This window comes from Cheilinus undulatus, linkage group 16, assembly GCF_018320785.1.
Source record: "Cheilinus undulatus linkage group 16, ASM1832078v1, whole genome shotgun sequence".
In the NCBI taxonomy this organism is placed as follows: Eukaryota; Metazoa; Chordata; class Actinopteri; order Labriformes; family Labridae; genus Cheilinus; species Cheilinus undulatus.
Window position 1 is genome coordinate 13350393 of NC_054880.1, and position 23138 is coordinate 13373530.

The window sequence follows — 23138 nt, forward strand, 5'->3', positions numbered from 1 at the left end:
TACCACAGTTACGTTATTTTTCCAAATCTTTCAGCCCTGCTCTAAAGACAGTGTTCAGATATTTTACAGTATTAAATTCCTACCCACAAAAATTTGAAGAGAAGCAAAAAATACTCCTGCAAATTTAAGTCAAGAGAAACTGCCAGTCAGTCGTGAAAAGAGAATTAACCATACATTTAAATGTGCCAGACCATTATATTTTTCCTATCAGAGCAGCATCTTTTTTAAAAACACACATTTATTGGAGACAGCACGATGGACGAAGTCAGAAGCTGGGGGAGAGGAAATCAGGGCAGATTGACATTATTATTGCACAAGATAAACATAGACAAGGATCTTAAAACATGTTTATTTATATCAGCAAAAATACAAAATATTGTGTAGTTTTAAAGCAAGTTTGGGGTCAACTTCCCTGAAAAAATAGTCATAGTAAATGTCTTTTTTTTAATCACTGAGCAAAATGTATACACTGCAACCCTACTGCATCAGCATGTGAACAGAGTGTATTGAAAATCTGAATTAAATTGGATACAAAAAGTACTAGAGTTTAAACGTATGCTTTTATCTGCATTGTTGAAGATTTCATACTGTCCATTTAAGCTGTTGAAGTAGCTGGTATTTTGAAGGAATGTCACCAATACAGACAAAGATGGTAATAAAAATTGAAGACAATATTTCATAAGCATGCTTATTTACATTATAAAAAAGCAGTATAAAGTTTTATTGCAAACAGTATCTTGAAAATCATTCCATATTAAAAGGTATGACCTAAATAACTACAACTGGTAACTAAAGAACAAATGGCTGAAAACTTATGCAGACGATGTGTTTCAGCGTGGATCCACAGGCTCACATGATCGGACAGGTCTCCAGCTTCGCTCCAGTCTGAGAGAAAACACAAGCAAAGACACTGTTCAATTAATGAAAGGCATTTGATATAAACATAATAATATCCAGCTTGTCTTTATGCCTTTAAAAGTAAAAAATGAAGTAATGCATCATTTGTTTGAGTCACCTTGCGAGGAGTGCTGGTGCTGAACACATAGGACTGCGGCAGTAAACCTTCAGAGATTCCTCCGCTGCGGAAGGAGCGAGAGGCTGAGGTCACGGAGCAGTTACTGGATTTTTCCGAAGGAAGTCCACAGGAGCCACAGACCACTGTCCGACTCCGCAGATTGTATTCGCTGTCCCCACAGGTGCTGTGAGCTACCTGCTGAGGCACAAGGTCAGATAGAACTATGTTAGTGCTGCGGTATTAGATACATTTACTCTGAAAGGAAACAGGAGACTGTTTCTCTCACCATGTCTTCATCATCATCATCAAAATGTGTACGGGTGACTTTTCTCATTGCCATTTCCTGCAGGAAAAAAAGGCATTTTTAGTCATTCAGTGCAAACTTTCATACTGCATGAAAACCATGCTCTTGCTGTGATAAAGCTTTGATACCTCTCCACTGGCACTGATCAGGGTTGTCTGGAGAAGGTCTCCAGTGCCCCACGAGGCCTGAGTCTTCCACACCAGGTCAGAGGGAGGATTGTGGCTCCCACCAGCACCAGAGGCCCAGATCTGACGACCATGACAGTGTACAAAAAGATGTGAGTATCTCTAACTGCATTTATAATCACTGTTTTAATCTGTGATTCTGCAGAAGGAGATGCTTTTTACCGTGACCCTCTGTCCGGCCTTCAAGGTGAATTTTACTGGAAACTTGAAGATGATGGGAGCACCAGATCCAACATGTCGCTTCACCTGCCAGTTCCCCAAATTCTGATCCTGATGAAAGAATTGAAAAAAAAAATTTATTTCTAATAGAGTCAACTCATTAGTACCCCACAGTAGATCATAAATCAGTATGCCAAATATGCATCTTCTAACCTCATCTGACTTGTTTCCAAGTCTGACATATTTTCCATCCAGGTCCACCTCGTCCACAGTGACTCGTCCGCTGGCTGAAGCCTGCTGGGTGATACGAGTGCGGGACACAGCTCCGCCTGCAAAGCTGGAGGCCTCGCTGTCCGTGTCATTGGGACGGCGTCTCTTGGCAGGAGAGTTCTGAGAAGTGTAGTGGACGGATCGAGAGTGAGCTCCTGTGGAGGAGGAGCGGCTCCCTGTCATTTTGGTGGGCGGAGGACTGGGGGAGAGACGCAGCCTGCAAAAACAATTATGTGAGTGTTTATTCATTAATTACATGTGACAGGCTGTCGCTGTAAAACTCAGATGTTATTGTGAAAACTAACAGTGCTGTGTGGTAACCACCTTTCCATTGACCTCAGGCTCACAGAGGGAAGTTCAGATGTTGTACAATATTTGACTGTTGTAGTTCAGGTTAAAAAAAAAGATATATATTTACATCAGAAATCTAAGAGATCATAGTCAATTTTCTTCTTCAAGGTTTATCAATAGGTTAACTTAAGAGAAAACGATTTAGAGAAAGATTGTTGTGAAAAAATGTTTTCTTTATGTATTAGCTGCAGGAGGAAAAGACACAGCAGCTAATGTTAGCATTTTAGCAATTCCTTGCTAGCATTACTATTAATGAAATAACATCAAATTTTCTTCCCTTTCACACTATTAGACAGTAAACTTAGTGACGACAGTTGCTTTGACTTATCTTAGTATTTTTAATGTAAGTTGTTTAATATCCCATTAGCTACATGATGTTAATTAGCATTCAAATATTCAGCTAAGGTCACTGTTGTTAGCTAACATAACCATTTACAAAAACGCTGGTCCTGTTTAACACAACCAACAGTCATGAATGTTAGATAAAGTTAGCTATTACTTAGCTGTCCTCATGAATTTACTAAAAAATATTGTAATATCTTATTAGCTGAAAGAAGCTAATTCATAGTAGCTAATGTTAGCAAACAGTATTAACCAAGATGCTGGCATACTTAACAACAATCAGCGATAATGAATGCTAGCTGAAGTTAGCTATGCCTTAGCTGTCCTAATGAACTTACTAAAGAAATGTTTTAATATCTTATTAGCTTAAAGAAGCTTATTCATACTGGCTAATGTTAGCAAACAGTAGTATTAATTGAGAAGATGGAGTTCTTAGCAACAATCAGCAGCAATGAATGCTTGCTAAGTTGGCTATTGTGACTTAACTATACTAATGCATAAGACATGTTTAAATAACTCATTAGCTGCAGGAAGCTAAGTTCCAAAAGCTAATGTTAGCATTCTAGCAATTCTTTGATAGCTTTACTATTAATAAATTAATTACTATTAATTACTATTTGCTAGGAATGTGAACATTTTCAACCATTTCACACTATTAAAGAGTAATTAGCTAAGGAAGTGATTAAATGCTAATGTGAGCTGTTTGTATTTCTCTCTACTAGTAAGTTTATGATCATATTGGCTTCAAAAAACCATGTTAACTAATGTAACATGCATTATTTCTAGTTAAATAACATTACTACTTGCAATGAAGTCGAACATTTTTAAACATTTCACACTATTAAACAGAAATGTTAGCTTAGAAATGACTGAATGCTAATGCAAGCTGTTGAGACTTCATCTATTAATAAGGTTACAGTCATATTTGCTTCAAACAGCCATGGCAACTAATGTTAACATGACCTATTTTTAGCTTATACTACTGTTAATGATATGACATTATTTTAGGCTAAGCTTACGTGTGACAGTGGCTAACAGGTTTATGACAAAGCTTTAGTTTTTTTTATTGAAATATGGATTCATGTTTCATGATCAATTTTCCTTTCAGAAATCTGTCTCAGGTAAAGGGCATTTATGTTACATTTACCCCTTTGAAACCTTTTATTAAGTTTGGATACAGTGGTGTAACTTTTTTGACATTTGACCTTCACATCTTGTTCATGACATCAGAGGAAAATAGCAGCCTGAATGTAGAGAGTGGGCTTTCATACCTCTGCTCCTCTCCCTCCAGCAGTTTCCTGTAAGCACAGATCTCCATATCCAGAGCCAGCTTCACATCCAGCAGCTCCTGGTACTCATCCAGCTGTTGCTGCATTTGTTGCCTCATCTCAGCCATTTCTCTGTCTTTGTCTCCCAGCAGGCGGCGAGTGGTATCCCGCTCACGAGACAGGGCATCCTCTAGGTCCCTGATCTTTGCCTCACGGGCTGCAAGCTGGGTCACAGGAAGAGAAACCAGTCAGCGGTTACTTTCAGATTATGTGGTAGGAAAACATACAGTCTTTATGGGTTTTACTTTACTAATTTAAACTGTAAAAAAGTGGCGCCCCTCAGATTTATAGGAATCCATTTGCTCTCAGAGAACAAATACATAGTATTTTAAATAAACAACATAAATTCATTTATTAAGAGCAACATAATCCCATTTATCTTTAAAGGGCCATTGGTATTATGTTTGACACACTGTGCAGATGACCCTGAATGTGATCTATGTGAGCAAATCCTTTCAGATCACCTGTTTCTGCAGCTGGCTGAGCTGAGAGGACACAGACTCGAGGCGGATTCGAGTCTGTTGGAGCTCCTCATGTGCTGCTCCAACCAGGTGGCTGCTCCTGTCCGCTGACTGACGAGCACTTTCCAACTGACAGGAAGAAACAACAAGGTAGAACATAAATTGAGTATTATTACTACATGCAACTAATGTTGAGTTGGTTATTTATCTCTGTAGACAGTAGCATTGCCTTTTTCTTTCATTTTTTCTACTTTATATCATGAACTATGATGGTCTACCTTGGTGTTGTAGGTCTTCTCAATCTCATCCTTGTACATCTTAATCTGCAGTTCGTGCTGGCTCCGCATCTCAGTCAGAGCCTCGGCCAGCTTGCTCTCAAAGTCCTGCTGGTGTCCGTTGTCCAGCTCAACCATACGGGACTCATGGCGGCGCTTTATCTCCCGCAGCTCCTGAAGGAGAAGAACAGCAAAGTCTTACAAACTCCCACCTACAAATATATGCTTCAAAAACGTAGATAGGAAGCTTTGTGGACTTGAAAGTTGTCCACGCCTCTACTGTCCCAGCATAACCCTTAGAATTGTTCAGCAATAGAATTCCTTTGACATTTATTGTGATTATGTGTCTTAATATTTTTTCTGATAACTCATTTATGTTATATGCATAAATGCTAATGTGACAAAGCTAATACCTGCTGTTGAAAATGTATTATTTGTCAGGGAGTCTGACCTCAGAGTGAAGGTTCTTCTGAAACTCCAGCTCCTCTTTCAGGGTCTGGATGCGATTCTCTCCATCCACCCTCCTCAGCATTTCCTCCTGCAGCTGCTTCCTGGCATCGCTCAAGCTTGTGTCCAGCTAAGAAAGCCAAAGAAGGACTCAGTATAACACAAGGTTTCACATAAACACCCTGCAGAGTGAATAAATATGCAGTAAAAAAAGGCAACAGAGTAGAGAGTGTCCTTTAATTTATACAGACAGACGGCGAACAAATCCCTCATTTTTCTTACACAATCGTGCACAAATATTTATAAAATCTGGTGAACATTTCTAGTGAAATAGAAAGTTAGATAGTTATGATTGTAGCCATTCCTCCACTGTAAAACAGATGAGTAATTATGAACCATTTAACACCTGATTTACAAGGGAGGATGTTAATGAAAATGAACTTTACACCAAGGAGCATATAGCACTTCATTGCTTTCTCTCCACTGTTGGTCATGTGGTTTCATCCACTGAGAGGACATCCTTATCACTGGAAGACAACCCTGGAAGGCACTTTAACACTTACTGTTCACTGTGGAGGAGGATAGAGGTCAAATTACTGTTTTTTATCCATTACAGCAAAGGAAGCCTGAAGACACTTTATCATATAGCCGCCTAGAAGCCCAATTTTGTCCACATAGAGGACAATTAAGAGGATAATTTATATAATTTTGTCTATTTTAAAGGCACCAATAAGGGCTCTTTGTCAAATTTTATCAATTTAAAGAGCATAAAGTCAAATTTTGTCCACTTAAAGGGTACTAAAAGTGTAGTTTGTTTAATTTTGTCTATTTAGAGGGTACCAATGTGGGCCTTTTGGTCAAATATTGCCCACTTAGAGGGCACAAAGCCACATTTTGTTCACGTACAGCACACTAAGCCTGATTTTGTCCACTTACAGGGCACCAAAGAAGGCACTTGCTCACATTTTGTCTACCCAGACAGATCTTATGAGAGCACTTTGCAAAATTTTGTCAACTTTATGGGCATTTAGTCAAATTCTGTTCACTTTAAAGGTACTTAAGAGGCCAATTGTCAAATTTTGTCCACTGAGAGGGCATCACAGAAGGCAATAAGTCGAATTTGGTCCACATATAGGGCACCAGAGAGGGCAATTAGTCAAATCTTGGCAACTTGGAGGGCACCAAAGAGGGCATTTGTCCAATTTTGTCTATTCAGGGGGCACATGAGGAGGTAAGTTCCAAGATTTCAGGCCACACAGAGGATACCAAAGAGGGCTCTTTGTCAAATTTTGTTCACCTAGAAGGCACGAAACTGGGCACTTCAACAAAGAGTGTCCACTCAGAAGACACCAAAGAGAGGGCCCTTTTGCAGCATTTTTTAAAATTTAGAGCACCCCAGAAGACAACTGTTGTCCTTATAGAGAGCAGCAAAAAGGGCATTTTGTCAGACTGTCTACATAAAAGGCACCAAAATGGGCACTTCAACAAATTTTGTCCACCCAGCGGACACCACAGTGGGCACATTATTGTGTTTATCTACCATATTGGCATACAAAAGGGCACTTTTGCTATGAACTATCAAGCGGGGCGATCACCCCCCGCCCCCCTGTGAGTCCGCCAGTGTCAAAAGTGTTCATATTTTGTTTATTAGAGGGATTATGTAAGTCCTGGGCTTGTTGTGTCAGCTGGAAAAACTCAAAAATATGCAGCTATTTTGGCAACAAAAGTATGTTAAGTGACTTGTGAGCTAACTGCCAAAAACTGGACCCCAGATGTGTTTCCAGTGACTTTTTAACCGTGCGTGAGTTTGCATTTACCTTGGCAACCTGCGCCTTCAGGTCCCTGTTCTCCACCTCGAGGTTACGCTTCTCTCCTAAAGCTGTAGTCAAGGATGCATCTTTGGAATTGAGCAGAGCCTCCAGATCTTTGAGCCTCTGCAGCGCTGCGGTCAGTTCAGACTCTTTCTTGCTGTTCCTGCAGAGACATAAAGAGTCTCAGATGTTTGGATGTGTTTACAGTTCTGGATGAGGATATTACAGTAAGAAGGATCAAGATCGACATCTGTTTTTTCTTGTAACCTAAGAACCAAGTGGAAACAAAACTACTACAGTTTCCTTAACAGTCTAATGAAACAAATATGAGCTATTTTTGAAGAAGGATGTAGCCAGAGACGGGAAAGACCTTGGTGCATATGACTCATAAGGCCACAATGATCTACGTCCAGCCCCGTGTATCTGGTAGCCACAAGCCACAGCCGTTGATGTTTAGCTTTGACGCTGCCATGGGAACGGCTCGGCTTTGCCAAATGGCCATCGTTTGAGTATTTGTGGAAAAATAATGGAGGCGAGAGTGGAGAACTCTAAACACTGCCACGTATTATGTGAGCAATGACTGCTTTGGTGAAGGAGGAGAAACTGGGGAAAGAGTTAGTCATCAGACAGCATGGGAAGGAGACGGAGTGGAAGTCCAACGTCAAACTGAGCAATGAGGAGGGTGGGATGAAGAAAGGGAGTGGCCCGCTCTGAGGAGCTAAAGTTATTAAAGCATCTGCCATTAAGAGCTGATGAGTAAGTGTGTACATATGCAATGGATCACATGCAGAAATGATCAAAATATCAACACAGCAATCGCAAACCTTCTCACTTTAATGGAAAATGGCTGCTCTAACCTGAGAAAGATTAAGTTTGAAAGAGGGACTTTTGAAGCCTTTAGGCATCCATGTCTTCACATGATCATCAGATAAGCAGCATCTATTTTTATTAGTTGCCAAAAATCTTTTAAAAGAACCAAGCAGTTATACAATGTTTATCACTACACTAGAAAAAATGGAGATCAGTCAATTTCCAAACATGATTTCTGCTGTTAAACTGTCAGTTTTGTTTTGTATGGTTGAGAAGTCCTGCCTTTAAAACCAGACCATCTGAGCAGCAGCCATTGCTCCTACAAGTGATAATTATGGGATAATAGTGCTAAAGTAATGAGGTGCAACACAAGCACAGGGAGAGATGAGTCACTAAGACAATAAAAAGCACAAAAATGAGCTTCACACAGCAATGTTTTCTAACTTTTGCAGCCACATGCAGCAGCTTCTATGACAAAACTTCTGAGAATATTAAGTCTAGTTTTATCTTTTTGCAATAAATAATGTTTTATGAGTTACATAATCAACCTAATGTCTTTAGCACTTCACAAAGTCTCCCCAGAAATGTGAAGAAACTACATGTTTTAAAGTCACAGGGGTGCTCCTAAGAAATACAGGGCCTCAAATGGGCCTGGACACCCCTAAAACATCCCAAGTCCCAATCTGATTGATGCAAAACAACATTGTTCTGCCTTTTTTTCTCCATCAGTAAAATCATTATGAAAAGAGTGTTATATGTAGATTTGTCTTCCTGTCACTCACCTTGCTTTCAGCTCCTTGTAGTCCTCCCTCAGCTTGCCCAGCTCCAGCTGCAGGCGTGCCCGCTCTTTGGCCACAGAGTCCAGCGTCTGGCGAGCATCGGCCAGCTCGGTCTCATAGGCCGCCTTGAGGCCCGTCAGCTCCCGGGTCACCTCTGTTTCTGACTCGGTGATGCGCAGACGCAGGCCGGCGTTCTCAGCCTCCAGAGAGCGCACCTTGTCGATGTAGATGGCCAGTCGGTCGTTGAGGTTGCACAGGTCCTCCTTCTCCTGGAGCCGGGTGATTCGGTTGGGGGACAGTGGTGTGTTTGCACCTCGGGGAGTGTTTTTGGGCGTCGCCATTGCACCTTTCTGCTATCTTTACAAAGAAAAAAAATAATTTGCAAGTTTTAATACTTTTCATTTTTTTATGAAAAACATAATAAATGGTTTAGAAACAGTGATTTAAAACATCCCTAGTCTTCAAAAACTACTTTTTCTCAGTTAAGATTACCAAAAAAAAGTCATACATGCAAGTTTACGATAAAAAATGAAAACGTATGTTGCTGTAAATGATCATTTCTGGAAACATCCATGTCTTTTGTGTGCAATGGCATAAAACAAACAGCAGACAAAGGGTATAATTAATGAAAAGACATGGGAGGGGACATCGACTCCACCCAAACATCAAAGTAATCCCTCTGCACAAAAGATGCCCATTTTAAAAAGAAAGATTTACCTTTTAAAGCTGCTCAGATGAAGAGAAAACGCTGCTCCGAAGTTATCTGCAGACTTTTCTGTTAGTTTTGGTTGTTATCTAATGATGTGAGAGTCCGTCTTACTTCTCCAGCTCTGCTCAGACGTTACTGCTCTGTCTACAAGCTCATCTGAATGCCCATGTAGGAAAGAATGAGATGGGATGGGAGGAGAGAGGTTGGCCTCAAGTTTGGCACTCGGTAGGTGGTTGTTCCTCTCCCTCTCTCTCTCTCGCCATCTTTCTCTGTCTCTCTCTTTCTGTTATGGGTGTGCAGTCTGAATGAATGAGTCACCCTCTAGTCAAATAGAGGCACAATGCCATGTGATACTTATAGGGATCATTTTAAGCAATCCTTTTGCCTGAGAGTTGTACTCATCTCGTCTGCTTTGTTTAGCTCAAACCTCAGTGCTCATACTTTTGCATAAAGTGAAAATTAACAAGTTATATAAGAGCTTGGAGACTGTTTTAACTCTCGAACACAGAACTACAGTTTTCAAATCCTCAACCCTCCTTCTAAGATACACATCTGGATCATTTCCTTTTTGTTCAGCCCAAAATTGTGTTTCTTAAACACAAGTCAGCTTTGATACAATAGCTCAAGTCAAGAGGCACTAAGCTGCCTCATAAAACTATACTAAGAAGGAGTTTTTATCCCATTACAAACCAGTTTTCTGCCAGAAAAAGAGAACAACTAAGTTGTCATAGTTTCAAAGAAATATAAAGGATGTGCAAAACATCAGTTAAGTAAAATTCCATAACGGTTGCATTGTCTTGGGTTCAATATTCATCACTTTTTCACAGTATCTACTACATTTTGATGTAAGATAACTTGAGAAGAAACAAAATGCACTGTTTTAAATGATGATTTAATCAACTAAGGGAAAAGCACTCCCAAACCTACTTTGCCATACTTGAGGAGGTAATAGAGTTAAAGAGTGGAGGAATTTTGGTCCACTATTCTCTGCAGAGTTGTTTAAATTCTGCCACACTGGAGGATTTTCCAGCATGATTGAACTTTTTAAGGTCATCTCAATCAGATCTAAGACCGGCTTTGACTAGGCCACTCCAAAACCTTCATTTAGTTTATTTTTTTAAGCCATTCAGAGGTGTACTTGGGTACAGGTGTGTCTCGGTTCATTGTCCTGCTGTATAACAGTGCGCTTGAGGTCACAATCTGATGGAGGGGCATTCTCCTTCAGGATTTTCTGGTAGAGAGCAGAATGGTTTGATCAATTTCCAGGCCCTGAAGCAGCGAAGCAGCCCCAGACCATCACACTACCACCACGCTGACTGCTGGTATGATGTTCTTTTTAAGAAATGCTGTGTTAGTGTTGCTCCAGATGTAACAGGGCACCACCTTCCAAAAAGATCAACTTTCTTCTTATCAGTCAACAGAATATTATCCCAACAGTCTTGGGGATCATCAGGATGTTTTTGACAAATGTGAGACAAGCCTTTTTTTCTTTTTGGTCAGCAGTGGTTTTAGCTTTGGAACTCTCCTGCCCAGTCTCTTTTTTATTGTGAACCCTGAACTCTGAACTCAACTGAGTCAAGTAAGGCCTGCAGGTTTTTAGATTTTCTTCTGGGTTCTGACCTGGATGAGTCGTTGATGCCGGCCTCTAATGGGAATGTTCACCATGGTTCCAAGTTTTCTCCATTGGTGGGTAATAGCTCTCATCACAGTTTGCTGGAGCCCCAAAGCCTTAGAAATGTCTTTGTTATGTAGGTGTGTTTCTTCACGTTGTCAGACAGGTTGTATTTAAGGGATTTCTTGATTTAACTGGTCTAATTCACAGCGATTGGTTCAACACTATTAATTCATAATTTAACAAGATGAGGCAATTTCTTTTTCACTGCACTGTGATCAGGTCAGTAGAGTACATTATAGTAGATAAAGCTTGAATTTACTAATATTATTAAACCCAAGACAATTCAGAATTAATGGATTTTTTGTGTTTTTGTCAGAGCTGGGATTTACTGGTGACCAGTCAAGGGTGTGCCTGCCTCTCGACCAATAGCTGCTGTGATTGGCTTCAGCGCTTTACAACCCACAACAACTGTTAAACATTCTTCATTTTAGAGTCCAACCATAAAATATATGTATTCCACTGGTACTGGGGTTAAGCAGCACTTCAACAATGATGCAAATATGTTCATATGAAGTGTAAAAAGTGCTGATCTTTGATAACCACCCTCGTTTGGTTTGACACCACCTAGAATAAAGGAACATGAGAGCCCTCATCACAAGTGTTCTCACTGTGATCGGAGGTGACAGCTTCTTCATATCATTTTCTTTTAGAAACCTCAGGTGCGCTGGATTTCACCTTGGGCCCCACTACAGAAATTTAAACCAACCCTGCATAATATAGCTACACTTTCAGACTTGGTGTTGCAATGAAATTCTGAGAGAAGCATAAGAGTGAAGGTGTGATATTCTCTCAGAACCACCTACAGCCGTGTTTATTTGCATTTCACACATTAACATTCAGTATGAAAGGGAGGTATAGAGATTTACACACTATAATAAGGACAGAGCGCTTTATACACTCAGCCTAACATCTTTAAGCATTTCCTGAATATTCTCTGCTCACTGTTGACATAGAAGCAAGTTATTACAGCGATTTTGTTCTGTTAAAAGTCCACTGCCTTAAAAATATGGTAAAATATGAACCCATAATTACAGAATTTACTTTATGCAGGTTTTGCATATTTCTTAAATCTCTCCTATTAACTGTATGATCTTATAACCTAATTAGATTATTTGTGTATATTTGTCTATTTGATCCCCATTTTTCAGTTTTTCTCTGATAGAAACAGAAACATGGTTTAACTTCTGCATTCTTTCATTCATTCAGTTCACATTAGTTCTTATTCACTTTTATTCTGAATAAAATACATGTTTTATAAGAATATAAAGACATTACACACTCTTCTTGAAGAGCATAGATGAAGTGGCTGCATTAAACTGCAGGAAATGTTATTTTAATCAGTGAGAGAGTGTTTATGTCTGAAACCAGCATTATGCTGAGGATAAAAAAGTACACAAGTTGTACCAGTTTGAAGAAAGTCTAGAGCTTTGAAATTAAAGTCATGATTTCATGAGATTAAAAAAACATCAATTTATGATATTCAATTTGTAAATTTACAGGATTTAAGTGTTGATTTACTGGAATAATGAACTGGCTAAAGCAGAAAATAATTTTCATAGACAATTTAGAAATGTCTGTCATTAATATGGTTTATTCTGAATGTCCAGTGTGTGCTCTACAATAGGGAGCATTACTTTCTTTTTACAAGGGCCAGATTTTGTCTTAACAGACACTGAAGTGGCAAAAATAGAAGAGATATTTTGGTCCACATAACATGCTGTATTAGTAGTTATATTTTCTTCCAAAACTCAAATAATTTAAGCAGTGAGATCAGTCCTTATTGGTTATAGACAATCAAAATAGTTAAGCTGCATATTTCTAAGACTATCATGTTTGATGCTAATATGCTGCATTCTAATTGGTAGAAAACAAAGAAGCAAACAGGTTTTTTGTTTTGATGTTACGGAAAATCAAACTCTCCAAGAGCCTCAAGTTGAACAGATGACAGAAAACTGCAGATTTTATCTGGGCTGGACTGATAAGTATGTGTTTATCATGCATCATATTTATTAGTAAGAACTCGCAGGTGGATTTCTGGAAAAAAAAAAATCCAGATAAAACCGTTGCACTTTTGGGGTTTATTTAATTATTGTAGGAATCTATAATCAAATAATACCCTAAAAACCACATTATCTTTTTTTTCTCCTCAAATTTTCTAAATTTAAACATCTTTTGGGAGCCGGATCAGGAGCTTTGGCGGGTATGAAAAGGCCCGCGGGCCACCAGCTGATGATCACTGCTCTACAAGTTGAAATCATAATCTTAATTTACACAAAACCTTGGTTTCTTTGTGACACTTGTGATTCTGAAAGAACGTGTTCAAACTGCGTGCAGATTATATGAAGCATTAACCTTTTTAAATCAATTAATATGACCAATCAGAGAGCCTAAATGCAGTTTTAATATATAGGCTAAATTCAAAATTACTAATCATCAACTGAAATGACAACTTCATTAATTTATCTCTTGAATCATGTAAATGTTTAACTTAAATCTCAGACGTTTAAGACTTTGTCATAAATATATTAATTCAATCTTTTAATATTATGACCACTTTGAAATCTTGCTCTTTTCTTTAATGTGGACCTTATAAGTCACGATGTAGTACCCTTCTTAAGATGTGTGCAAAAAACAATGTTCTGAGCAAAGTGCAAGATTATTGAGTGAAATGAAGTAAAACATGTAAGTGTACGAATATAGTGGAAATATGAAGAATCAAGTGATTATAAACAGGATACACATTTGATATTGATATAAATAACCATCTACATATAAAATATATGGATGTGTAAGCAAGTATATAAGACTACATGAAGATAGGCATGCCTTAAAAAACAAAGGTGGTCCCATATATCTCATTAATATCAACATTACTATGAACCAGTAACCACAGTACAAGAACACTGATGTTTACTGTGGGGCCTTAAACTTCTTCTTAATGGTTGTAAATTTATTTTTTAACATTTCTTAATCTTCCGTGAGAATGACTGTGAACGAAAAGGGTGTGGTTGCAAGCATGCAAATTCCAGCATCCTGTTGCTACTGATGTGCAAACTTCCCATTCCCTCCCACCATCTACCTCAGGCTGTTGAGAGTATTACTTAACCAGGCAGTGTGTCTGTCAGATTAAAGAGTTATTTTAAACTACAGTGAAACTCAAGCTTTGATCCAGAAGGTCATCTTTTCATTCAATAAAACATGTCAATAGGGAAACTATTTGATCTGAGTGGTGGTGGGATTATTGACTCTATTTCTAGCTGAGGGAATCATGTCTGCAGCGCTGACAGATACTGCACAGCCTATCCGGCTTCATTTCACAGATCTGAATGACAATACCCACTAAAAGGCAGAATAAAGCTATCATAACACGTCTAGTCTTCTTATTTTAACCTCCAAAATAAAACATGGTGTGTAAAAAGACATAAAACAGTGAATTACGAGGAGCTTGAAAGCGTGGAGCTTCGATTTGTAGCAGACGTGGGCAGTTTTTGTCATGTGGTTTGTGGGAAAACCCGTATTGGATCATAGTGGTCACCTGGGCAAAGGACCTGAAAAAAGTGCCAGTGAGCTGATTTGTCGGCCCTAGCTCTGTCAAATAAAGACTGTACAGACACGAGTGAACGTTTAGAAAAGTGAGCAACAAAGTCTTGGAAAATTATAGTGAATAATCAACGAAAATACACGCTTCAATGTAGAAATAAGCCGAGAAATAAGCTCAATATCAGCGGATACCCATCAAATTCTTTGCATTCGACAAGTCACAGAAATAAATGGCTACTCCTTATGAAATATTAAGAGGAGTAGGCGACATCAAGATTTAAAGTCGGCGTTTTATCACTTAACAAACTGAGTCCACTCCATATCTTATTGAGCGCATGTAGCCGCCGCAGTTTTGCGCGGATAAACGGCAGCTGAACACCGCGGAGCAACAAAAAAGAAAACCAGAGACAAACAAGAATTTCAGCAAATTAAAAAAGGAAATCATCTCCCATCCGGGAATGCAGCAGTAAATCAACTAGACTTTAACGATCTTAACCCCCGGCCGAGGCTCTCCCTTCTCCGTGAACCTGCGGAAACAGCCGGACTGTTTTTTCTTGCCTCTCCGCACAGACGCAGACGGCTTCCTCCTGCTCGGCAGCGGCCTCCATTTTAGCTCCTTGCCCGGTGGTTGCCTCACGTGTCCTGGACTGTCTTCCTCACATGACCCGTGTGTTTGTCCCCGTGATCAGCGCTTCCATCTCCGTAAATCAGTGTCGTTGAATATCGGCGTTTTTTACACACCGCAAAAGCTTCATGGATATGCTGGAGCAGAGTCTGGACAGCTCGGCGAGGTGAGAGGCTGCAGCCTGCTTCCTGCTCAGCCATGGCTCCGAGCCCGGCCTAAAACCCATTTTCTCCTTGTAACGCAATGCTCTGTTTATAACCTGCATGCTCCAGATACTTTTAATATTTGGGAATTCTTTGCCTTTTACTTTGTGCTTGAATCGGCTGTTTTGCAGCTTGTGAGAAAGATGCATTTCGGCTTCCGTCAAGACAAATTTTAGCAGAAAATTTGCGCCCTTTTTAGCAGATCTTTAACAGCACCATTGCTGTTTATTAACTTGACACTAATGCAAATGAAAAAGAGCAACTTTTTCTAATTTCAAGGCTACAATCGTACTTCACTGCACTGTTAAGGAAGCTAACAGCTATTTCATTATAAAATGCTTAAAGTATCACAGAAGCGTTATACGCATTTATGAAGTTTTACTTGTCGTGTGCAGCAAATCAAACAAGTCTTTTTTAAATTAAAATTCTTATGTAATTGCAATTTCCATCCAAGACTTTGCAAGAAATCAGGATTTCTGTAGCTTGCACGCTATTTTTGTACGACTTTATTTTTGTTTTTCTATCTTTTCCTTATGTCACCACGCGGGGGCGCTCTTAGCCTACAGCTGTGTAGAAAAGCTTGCTCCAAAGCAGCACAGATGTTTATTCATTATGCTTTTTCTAACTGTGCCTATTGGTTTCAGACTGAAATTGACTCATTTGTGTTATCTCTTTTTTTCAGTCACGAAAAACAGGAACCAGAGGAGGTGGTGCAGCTACAGGAAGGTGAGAGCAGAGGTTTTTTTTACACCCTGACAACTGTAGAAGACATTCAGTTTTAAATTCAATTTGTGATTCATAAGAAGATATGCACAAATATCTGCAGAATGCATCATCTCATGTGTGTTTTAAGGCTCTGCTGTGGTGCAGTCTTTCATGTCTGACCCATGTGTACCTGTGTGCTGCAGGTGAGGCAGTTGGGACAGAGGAGCAGACCGCAGTGACAATCACCGGTGTCCCACAGGCTGCGTTCGCTGACCACAATGTTCAGTACCAGTTCCGTACAGAGAACAGTGGAGGACAGGTGAGTATGCAGGGCCTCTCTTCTGTACAACAGTAAATAACATCAGTTAATCAGACTTTATATTAAGCCAGTTTCAATTAGATTGAGTCCTTTTTACTAAAAAGAGAGGAACATATTGAAAAAAAAAACACATCAAAGCCAGTCACTCAAGTGTATCAGTGTTGTAATCAGCCAAAGACCCTGATGGGTTGCTTGATTCAGACCTGACATGAAGGGAAGCACGATATTACCGACATGAAGGGAAGCACGATATTACCGGCATGAAATTGGAATCAACAGATATTAGCTTAAAAAGTCAATTAGCCATATCAGCAGATATGAAGACTTCAGCCAGTATTTTGGCTGCAGAAATCTGCTATATCAGTGGTAGATTTTTGCCAGATGAAAAATAAGTCTGTGAAGTTTAAGGTTGGACTAACATTCCTATTTCAACTGAGGTCTTTTTCTCTATTTATATTCATTCCCTCCACTTTTAAGTGTCTTCAGGGCTGAAATTTGTTAATTTGCAAGTAAAGTAGGTATGTAAAATTCACAGACATGAGTCATTAAGTGCTCTACAATATATTTACAAAGAGCCAAATGCCTGTCTAAACAGGTGTGTCTTTCACTGGCTCTTAAAGTCACTTGGTGAGTTTGTGGAGGCAAAGTCCTCAAACTTAAAATTTTGTGTTTATTTTCTCTTTTTAATGCAAAAGGCAAAAAAAATCTTTTGACTTGTATGTGCAAATATATGCAATTTCAAACAAAATATATTTTATGTGAATAAAATTGCACTCTTTGAAATCAATAAAACACAACATAAATATTATAAAACGGGCACAGTAGAGCTGGATTAAAGCAAAGCACTAGGGCCTTAATAGTGAATATTGAACTGTAGTTCAGTTGTGATATAACGCACTATGAGGTAGGAGGCTGACATTAAAGTGATGTTACTTATGAAGATATTTATGCCAGCAGGGTGCTAACCCATGATTAAAAAATAGCTGTTTGAAAGAGGGGATTAGCTCACAGTGGATTTAAGTTTAAAGTTCAGTTGGCTGTTTCAACATTGTGAGTCCTTAGCAAATATGTAGACGTAACACCTAGTGGAAAAATGTCCTTAGTTATGTTCACAAGCAATTTTGAAGATAATTTTGATAATTCAAACTTGAATATTAAGTGTATACCCAAAATGTGATGGAAAATTGTATGTTGACGCTTGATAGCAATGCAACACAAAATATACAGTATGTGATGTAAAGATTATATGAATAAAAGATTTGTGTTTGTAGGTAAATGCTGAAAACAGTGTGCTTAAATGAACCTGGCAATTTTTGTCACCACTGTCTGGTTTTATTTTTAGTTTTTGTAAGTGTGAAATGTACCCTGTGTGAAGGCTCCTTTTTAACATTTGCTCTGTGATGTGTCCTCAGGTGACCTACCGAGTGGTTCAGGTTACAGATGATCAATTGGAAGCAGCAGCTGACGGAACTGGAGCTGTGAGTGTCGTCTCCACAGCAGCGTTTGCTGGAGCCCCTCAGGCGGTGGCTCAGGTGAGTAAACTCCCTGTGAGACTGAAGCAGCTGTAAAGGTGTCGTATTTGTCTTAATGCTAGCCCATAAAAAGGCAGACACAGCCTTATCAAATGTAAGACTTTGTTTTAGTGACTTACCTCGGACTTCACCTTTTCCAGGCAGTTATCCAAAATCCTTTCAGCAATGGGGGAAGTCCTGCCGGGGAAACTGTTGGAGGGGAGACACGTTTTGCATATTTTCCTGCTGCCACAGTCAGCGATGGAACAGCCACGGCCGTGTCAGTGCAGGCCACCACGGACCAAACCATCACACAGGCAGGAGGTAATGAAATGGCTGTATCTTCTAAAGGAAAAGTGACATTTGTTTTCTATTTCATCATCATCCATATTGACTCTTGTATTTTATAGGTCAGTTTTACGTGATGATGAGCCCCCCGGAGGTCCTGCAGACGACGACGCCTCGCACCATTGCACCACGCACGCATACTTATACTGCGTGAGTACAACAAAACACATCCTCACACCTTCAACCCCTCCCTGAAGTTATCATATCACCGTAATCTCCCTTCGTGTTTGACCGAATTTTCACTTCCACATCTCTCACCCCCTCTTTTCCTGTAACTTCACTATGAATTGGATTTCTCTCTTCCTTCCCCTTTATGGAATGATTTTGTCATTGTGTATAGAAAATAAAGATTCAAAAAACATATCAATATCCATCATTTAAAACATCCAACATCTGAAAACCACACTCTGTCCTACTTACCTGCCATCCCCAGAGACCTCGGTGAAAGCGACATGTTGCAGCATGGCAGTACAAACTGGTGAGAAGAACTTTCACATACGCCCCCACCCAGCCCCCATCATGTGTTGTAGAGACAGATGTTTGGTGCATCACTGATCAGTTATTAGCATCCTTGTATACTGATAGGTTCATTTAAGAGGCAGTTTTAATCTAGCACCTATGACTGAATCCTTTTGTATAAAATGGCTCAAACCATGTTTAATTTCCTAATGACTGGCTCCTGGATCCCTGCTTGGGACCTCAGTATTCAGCTGCACCTGTTCACAAACTAAAACAGTCTATGTTAGTAAAGATGTAATAACTAATGGTTCACTGAGCCCTCCCAAGGTAACAGTTACAAATAAAAGAGAAAAGCTCCAAACGCTGGGTCTTTGTTCTCATGCATTGACTTCAAGGATATTGTTTTTGACTGGAGTCTAGCTCAGCTGTCATAGATTTGGTTAACTTTGGGAGTAATGGATATATTCATAAATTCTTTGTCACATTCTTTTTACTGTCTTTACAGGAAAGTGGAGGGCCCACGAGCGCCTAGAGATGAGAGGCGAAGAGCGCAGCATAACGAAGGTACATGGTCATCAGTGTCGTGTGTCTCTTTCAGTATCTCTCTTGTTTGTCCTTTTTTTCCTCTTCTCTTTTTCTGTATCCCTCTTTTCTCTTTTTCTGCATCTCCATCTTCTCTCATTCAGTTTCCCCCTCTTTTCCACTCCTGTAACTCCTCTTTCTGCATGTCCCTCTTCAGCACTTGTATCGCCCTCTTCTATTTTTCTGCCTGTTGTCTCTTTTCCTGTATCATCCTCTTCTCTTGTACAGTATCTCCCTCTTCTATGTGCTTGACCTCCCTCTTCTGTCTTTTTTCCCCTATTCTCTTTTCTGTATTTCTGCACCCCCTCTTTTCCTCTCCTGTAACACATCTTTTTGCATCTCCCTCTTCTATTTTTCTGCCCCTTCTCCCCTCTTTTTCTGTATCTTCCTCTTCTCTCTTCTTGCATGTACCTCAGCCTCTTTTCTGCATCTCAGTCTTCTCTTTTTCTTCATCTCACTTTACTATTTTTATAGTATCCCCATCTTGCAGCCCGCTTTCTTTTTATCTGTAACTCTCTATTCTCTCTCTTGCATCTCTCTAATCTATTTTTCTTTCTTTATCTCTCTCTATCCCTTTAAAATCCCACCACAGCTTCAGCAGATGACTGTTAAACATAAATGTATTTCTGCTTGTTGTTTTGCCTGTTTAAAGGAAGTTTTGTTGTTTAGTGCTGTGCTCATGGTGGATTAATGTTGGGTCTATATAAATAATAGAGTACATTTAGACCTGCCCTCCTTGTAAAGTGTGTTTATATCATTTTGGTTATGAATTACATAGAAAAAAAGACTGGTTGTTTAGTGAACATTTGAAACTAATAAAGCTTATTTTGTCCTTCTTAAGAGTTGTATTTAATGTTTTGTTTTGGTAAATTTGAAGTTAGTAGTAGCAAATTGATGTGAATGCATGGAGCGTTTTAATTTCTTGATGTTGAAATGGACTAAAGGTTCTTCCCTTCAAACTGTTTTCATGTCTTAGAAGTTGAAATCTATATGAACAACGACCTGCTGTTAAAAAGGTTGTTTCTTTGTTTGCAGTGGAGAGAAGAAGAAGAGACAAGATCAATAACTGGATCGTCACACTATCAAAAATCATCCCTGACTGCAGTGTAGACAGCAGAACTGGAGCGGTGAGTGCTGAATAAAAAAAAACCCTTAAATGTTCTTTTAAAGGCCAATACAGTCCACTCATTCTTGTATCAATAGATTAAATCTGGCTCCAAATGTCAGTGTAAGTAATGTCAGACTGCTGATAAAGGCTGTTCTGTGTCTTTTTTTAATGTGTAACTGCTGACTTCTTCTGTTCTTGAACAAATGCTTTTTCACTCTGTGCATGCTTGCATAAGTGAAAAATTATGACTCATACTGTTCCATTTGTAACCAAGAGTTTAAATAAAAGATTATTTTATGGTTTACCCACAGAAAGAAAAAAGTAAAGAAATTATTAAGAAAGGAAGTGATGAGTCATTTTCAACACATCTGGTTATTCTTGTTCTGTGTTTCTCAGAGTAAAGGAGGCATCCTTTCCAAAGCTTGTGACTACATCCGAGAGCTGCGTCAGAGTAACCAGCGACTTCAGGAGAGTTACAAAGAGGTGGAGCGGGTGGAGATGGACAACGAGCTGCTTAGACAACAGGTTAACTTCATATTCACAAGTTCCCCTCTCGAGATTAAATATTCATGTATACATATTTGCTTGTGAAATGACAAAGAGTTGGCAGACCTGTTGGCATTTTAGAGGTAGTAAAACCTGTGACACTAAACAACTAAACCTGTCATCAAGTTTTCATCTGAAAGCAGTATTTTTAGGGAGCTATCATGCCAGGATTGTTTAGAGAAGCTGTGCTAAAACAAAGGGCAGTTCCCTCTTTGGCCATGTTTGATTTTGGACATATGTGAACATGACAATCAGTGAACACAATCCAACTCTTTTTGGGACAAAACAAGGGAGCTGAAGTCTTGACAGTAATTAGCAGAAAAGTAGAAAAAGGCTAACGTTACTCACTGTCTGGTCAGCGGGGTGTCACAGCACTGGATGACATTCACTGGTCTAACATCTCAATCAAATCCCAGAAGTTTATCAAGCTCATCAGACCAGGGGATTTTGACATTATTATCACTAAAATCTCACTTTTAGCAAGCTGGTCTTTACTTTTACTTTCTTCTGTCAGAGCTTCTCTGCTAACACTGCTAACAGGTGTTGTAGCTTAAATAGTGACCATGTTAATTGGTGGCCCGTCGCTGCTTGTCCACAGTGCCATAGTGAATAGGGATATGCAATATTATTGGCATGACATCAGTATTGGCAGGTGTTGGCTTGTATTGACGATTGATATTTTCTGACATGACTGAATGATTAAATTCAGCTGGCCAACTCTAGAGCTTCTTCTCTGTTCATTTTTCTGTCTAATGATCTTTATTTGTATTTCTAGATTGAAGAACTGAAGAATGATAATGCACTTCTTCGAGCACAGCTACAGCAGCATGGCATCGAAGTCAGCGGAGATGCAACACCACAGTGATTGTGGACTGGACATGTGTCAACATCACAAACACAATGTTGCATCCTCCCACCCACCTGAACAATAAATACCTGGAAAAGGACTAACAATGAGAGACAATTTCCATTTGAAATTGAACCACACAAACACACACAGAGCTTGTGAAAAAAAAACTGAAGGACTACAAACTGAAAACGCCTCCTCCACTTGTCTCAGCTGTTTGAAGGCTGAACGCTCCAAAATCCTTAACTGTGTAGCTAACTGAACCTCTCACCTCTGCTTCAAGGAAATCAACCTCTCCACAGCACCACAACACTTGCACCAAACTTTCTTTTTACTTTAAATTATGACAAGGAATTTCTTTTTAATTATTTCAACTTTTTATCGTCCACAAACTCCTACTTCCTTTGTTTTAGTTGACTTTTGCTGTGTTTGAAACTACTAAATGTGACATGAATGATAGCTCCAATTTCCTTTTAATTTATTAGTCTTTAAGGAATGTGAAAATGGAAACATCTCTGAAGTTACTCTGTCCTGAAAACAAAACCATGTTATCCTGGGAATATCTTGCTTTTACTGTCAGTGCATCATGTGTGTATATAATATATCTGATCTATGTGCCGTTTGAGGAAACATTTTCAATTTTCCTCTTAACACCACTTTTCAAAGCACTTGGCAGGGCTCAAATCTTAATAAACATGGTCAAGGCAATTCAAAACAATAATTTTCAGTAGTTCAGAGTAAAAACAGCTTTGATAGGCTTGAAGGTTTTATTTTTAGTGCAAGGCCTTAATAGAAGCCTGTTGGAGAATCTAGGTGTTAATATAGCTCAGGTAATTGGGATAGTGCATTGGCAAGTGGTTCCCAGACTCATTGAAATCTTTACAAATAGAGTTCCTATATCTGTTTTGTCCCCATTAGCTGCAATGTACAGATAAATGAGCATATGGACATGAATTTCAATGAGTGAATGATTTTAATGGGCATTAAAGTATTGTTTGTTTGTATATCTGCTTTATAGGTCACTGGTGTGATGCACTGAAAGAGGTTCAGTCAGAAGAGGTCTTGGTTTGAGACCAACCTCTGTTTGGCTCACTAGTCCTGCTGCATTTTAGTGGCTTTTTTGCAATATTTCCTATTTCTTAAACTCTTTGGGAACCCTTGCTTGTGACAGAAGACCTCAAAACAACATTACCGTGATCATGAATGTGCTGAGGGTATTGTGGAAAAACTGATGATAAATAACCAGATTTTGTCTACACTGAAGGTCACCACAGCATGGAAATATAACCACTGGCATGACTAATTCTGATACTACAATAAAACAAGTGTTTGTACCTGAATGTGGTAAAAGGTTTTGCCTACATTTTGAAGCGAGACTCTTCGGAGGTCAAATGAAGCTCTGGTGCTCGTTTTTATCACTTATT

At 39.2% G+C, this 23138-nt stretch overlaps 2 protein-coding genes across 6 annotated transcripts; one reads left to right on the forward strand and one right to left on the reverse strand.

The window, feature by feature from the left end:
- Positions 1–333: 333 nt before the first annotated feature.
- On the reverse strand, positions 334–16316 carry LOC121524271 (lamin-A-like). Of its 4 annotated transcripts, none has more exons than XM_041809580.1 (13): positions 16185–16316; positions 8541–8894; positions 6955–7111; positions 5142–5267; positions 4694–4864; positions 4419–4544; positions 3898–4118; positions 1877–2150; positions 1667–1774; positions 1448–1567; positions 1302–1358; positions 1016–1213; positions 334–885 (listed from the first exon to the last, which is right to left on the reverse strand). In XM_041809580.1, the coding sequence occupies exons 2-13, from the start codon at positions 8876–8878 to the stop codon at positions 850–852; spliced, it is 1932 nt and encodes a 643-aa protein (XP_041665514.1). In that variant the 5' UTR covers positions 8879–8894; positions 16185–16316; the 3' UTR covers positions 334–849. The 4 variants fall into 4 exon arrangements, with proteins under 4 accessions (XP_041665514.1, XP_041665515.1, XP_041665513.1 ...); XM_041809581.1 differs by lacking the exon at positions 16185–16316 and adding an exon at positions 15020–15144; XM_041809579.1 differs by lacking the exon at positions 16185–16316 and adding an exon at positions 9255–10360.
- On the forward strand, positions 15123–22718 carry usf2 (upstream transcription factor 2, c-fos interacting). Of its 2 annotated transcripts, XM_041809585.1 has the most exons (11): positions 15123–15252; positions 15972–16015; positions 16198–16313; positions 17726–17845; positions 17986–18148; positions 18235–18322; positions 18606–18650; positions 19137–19195; positions 20249–20340; positions 20718–20846; positions 21643–22718. In XM_041809585.1, exons 1-11 carry the CDS (start codon positions 15215–15217, stop codon positions 21730–21732), a joined length of 984 nt encoding a protein of 327 aa, XP_041665519.1. In that variant the 5' UTR covers positions 15123–15214; the 3' UTR covers positions 21733–22718. The 2 variants fall into 2 exon arrangements, with proteins under 2 accessions (XP_041665519.1, XP_041665520.1); XM_041809586.1 differs by lacking the exon at positions 18606–18650.
- Positions 22719–23138: the final 420 nt, after the last annotated feature.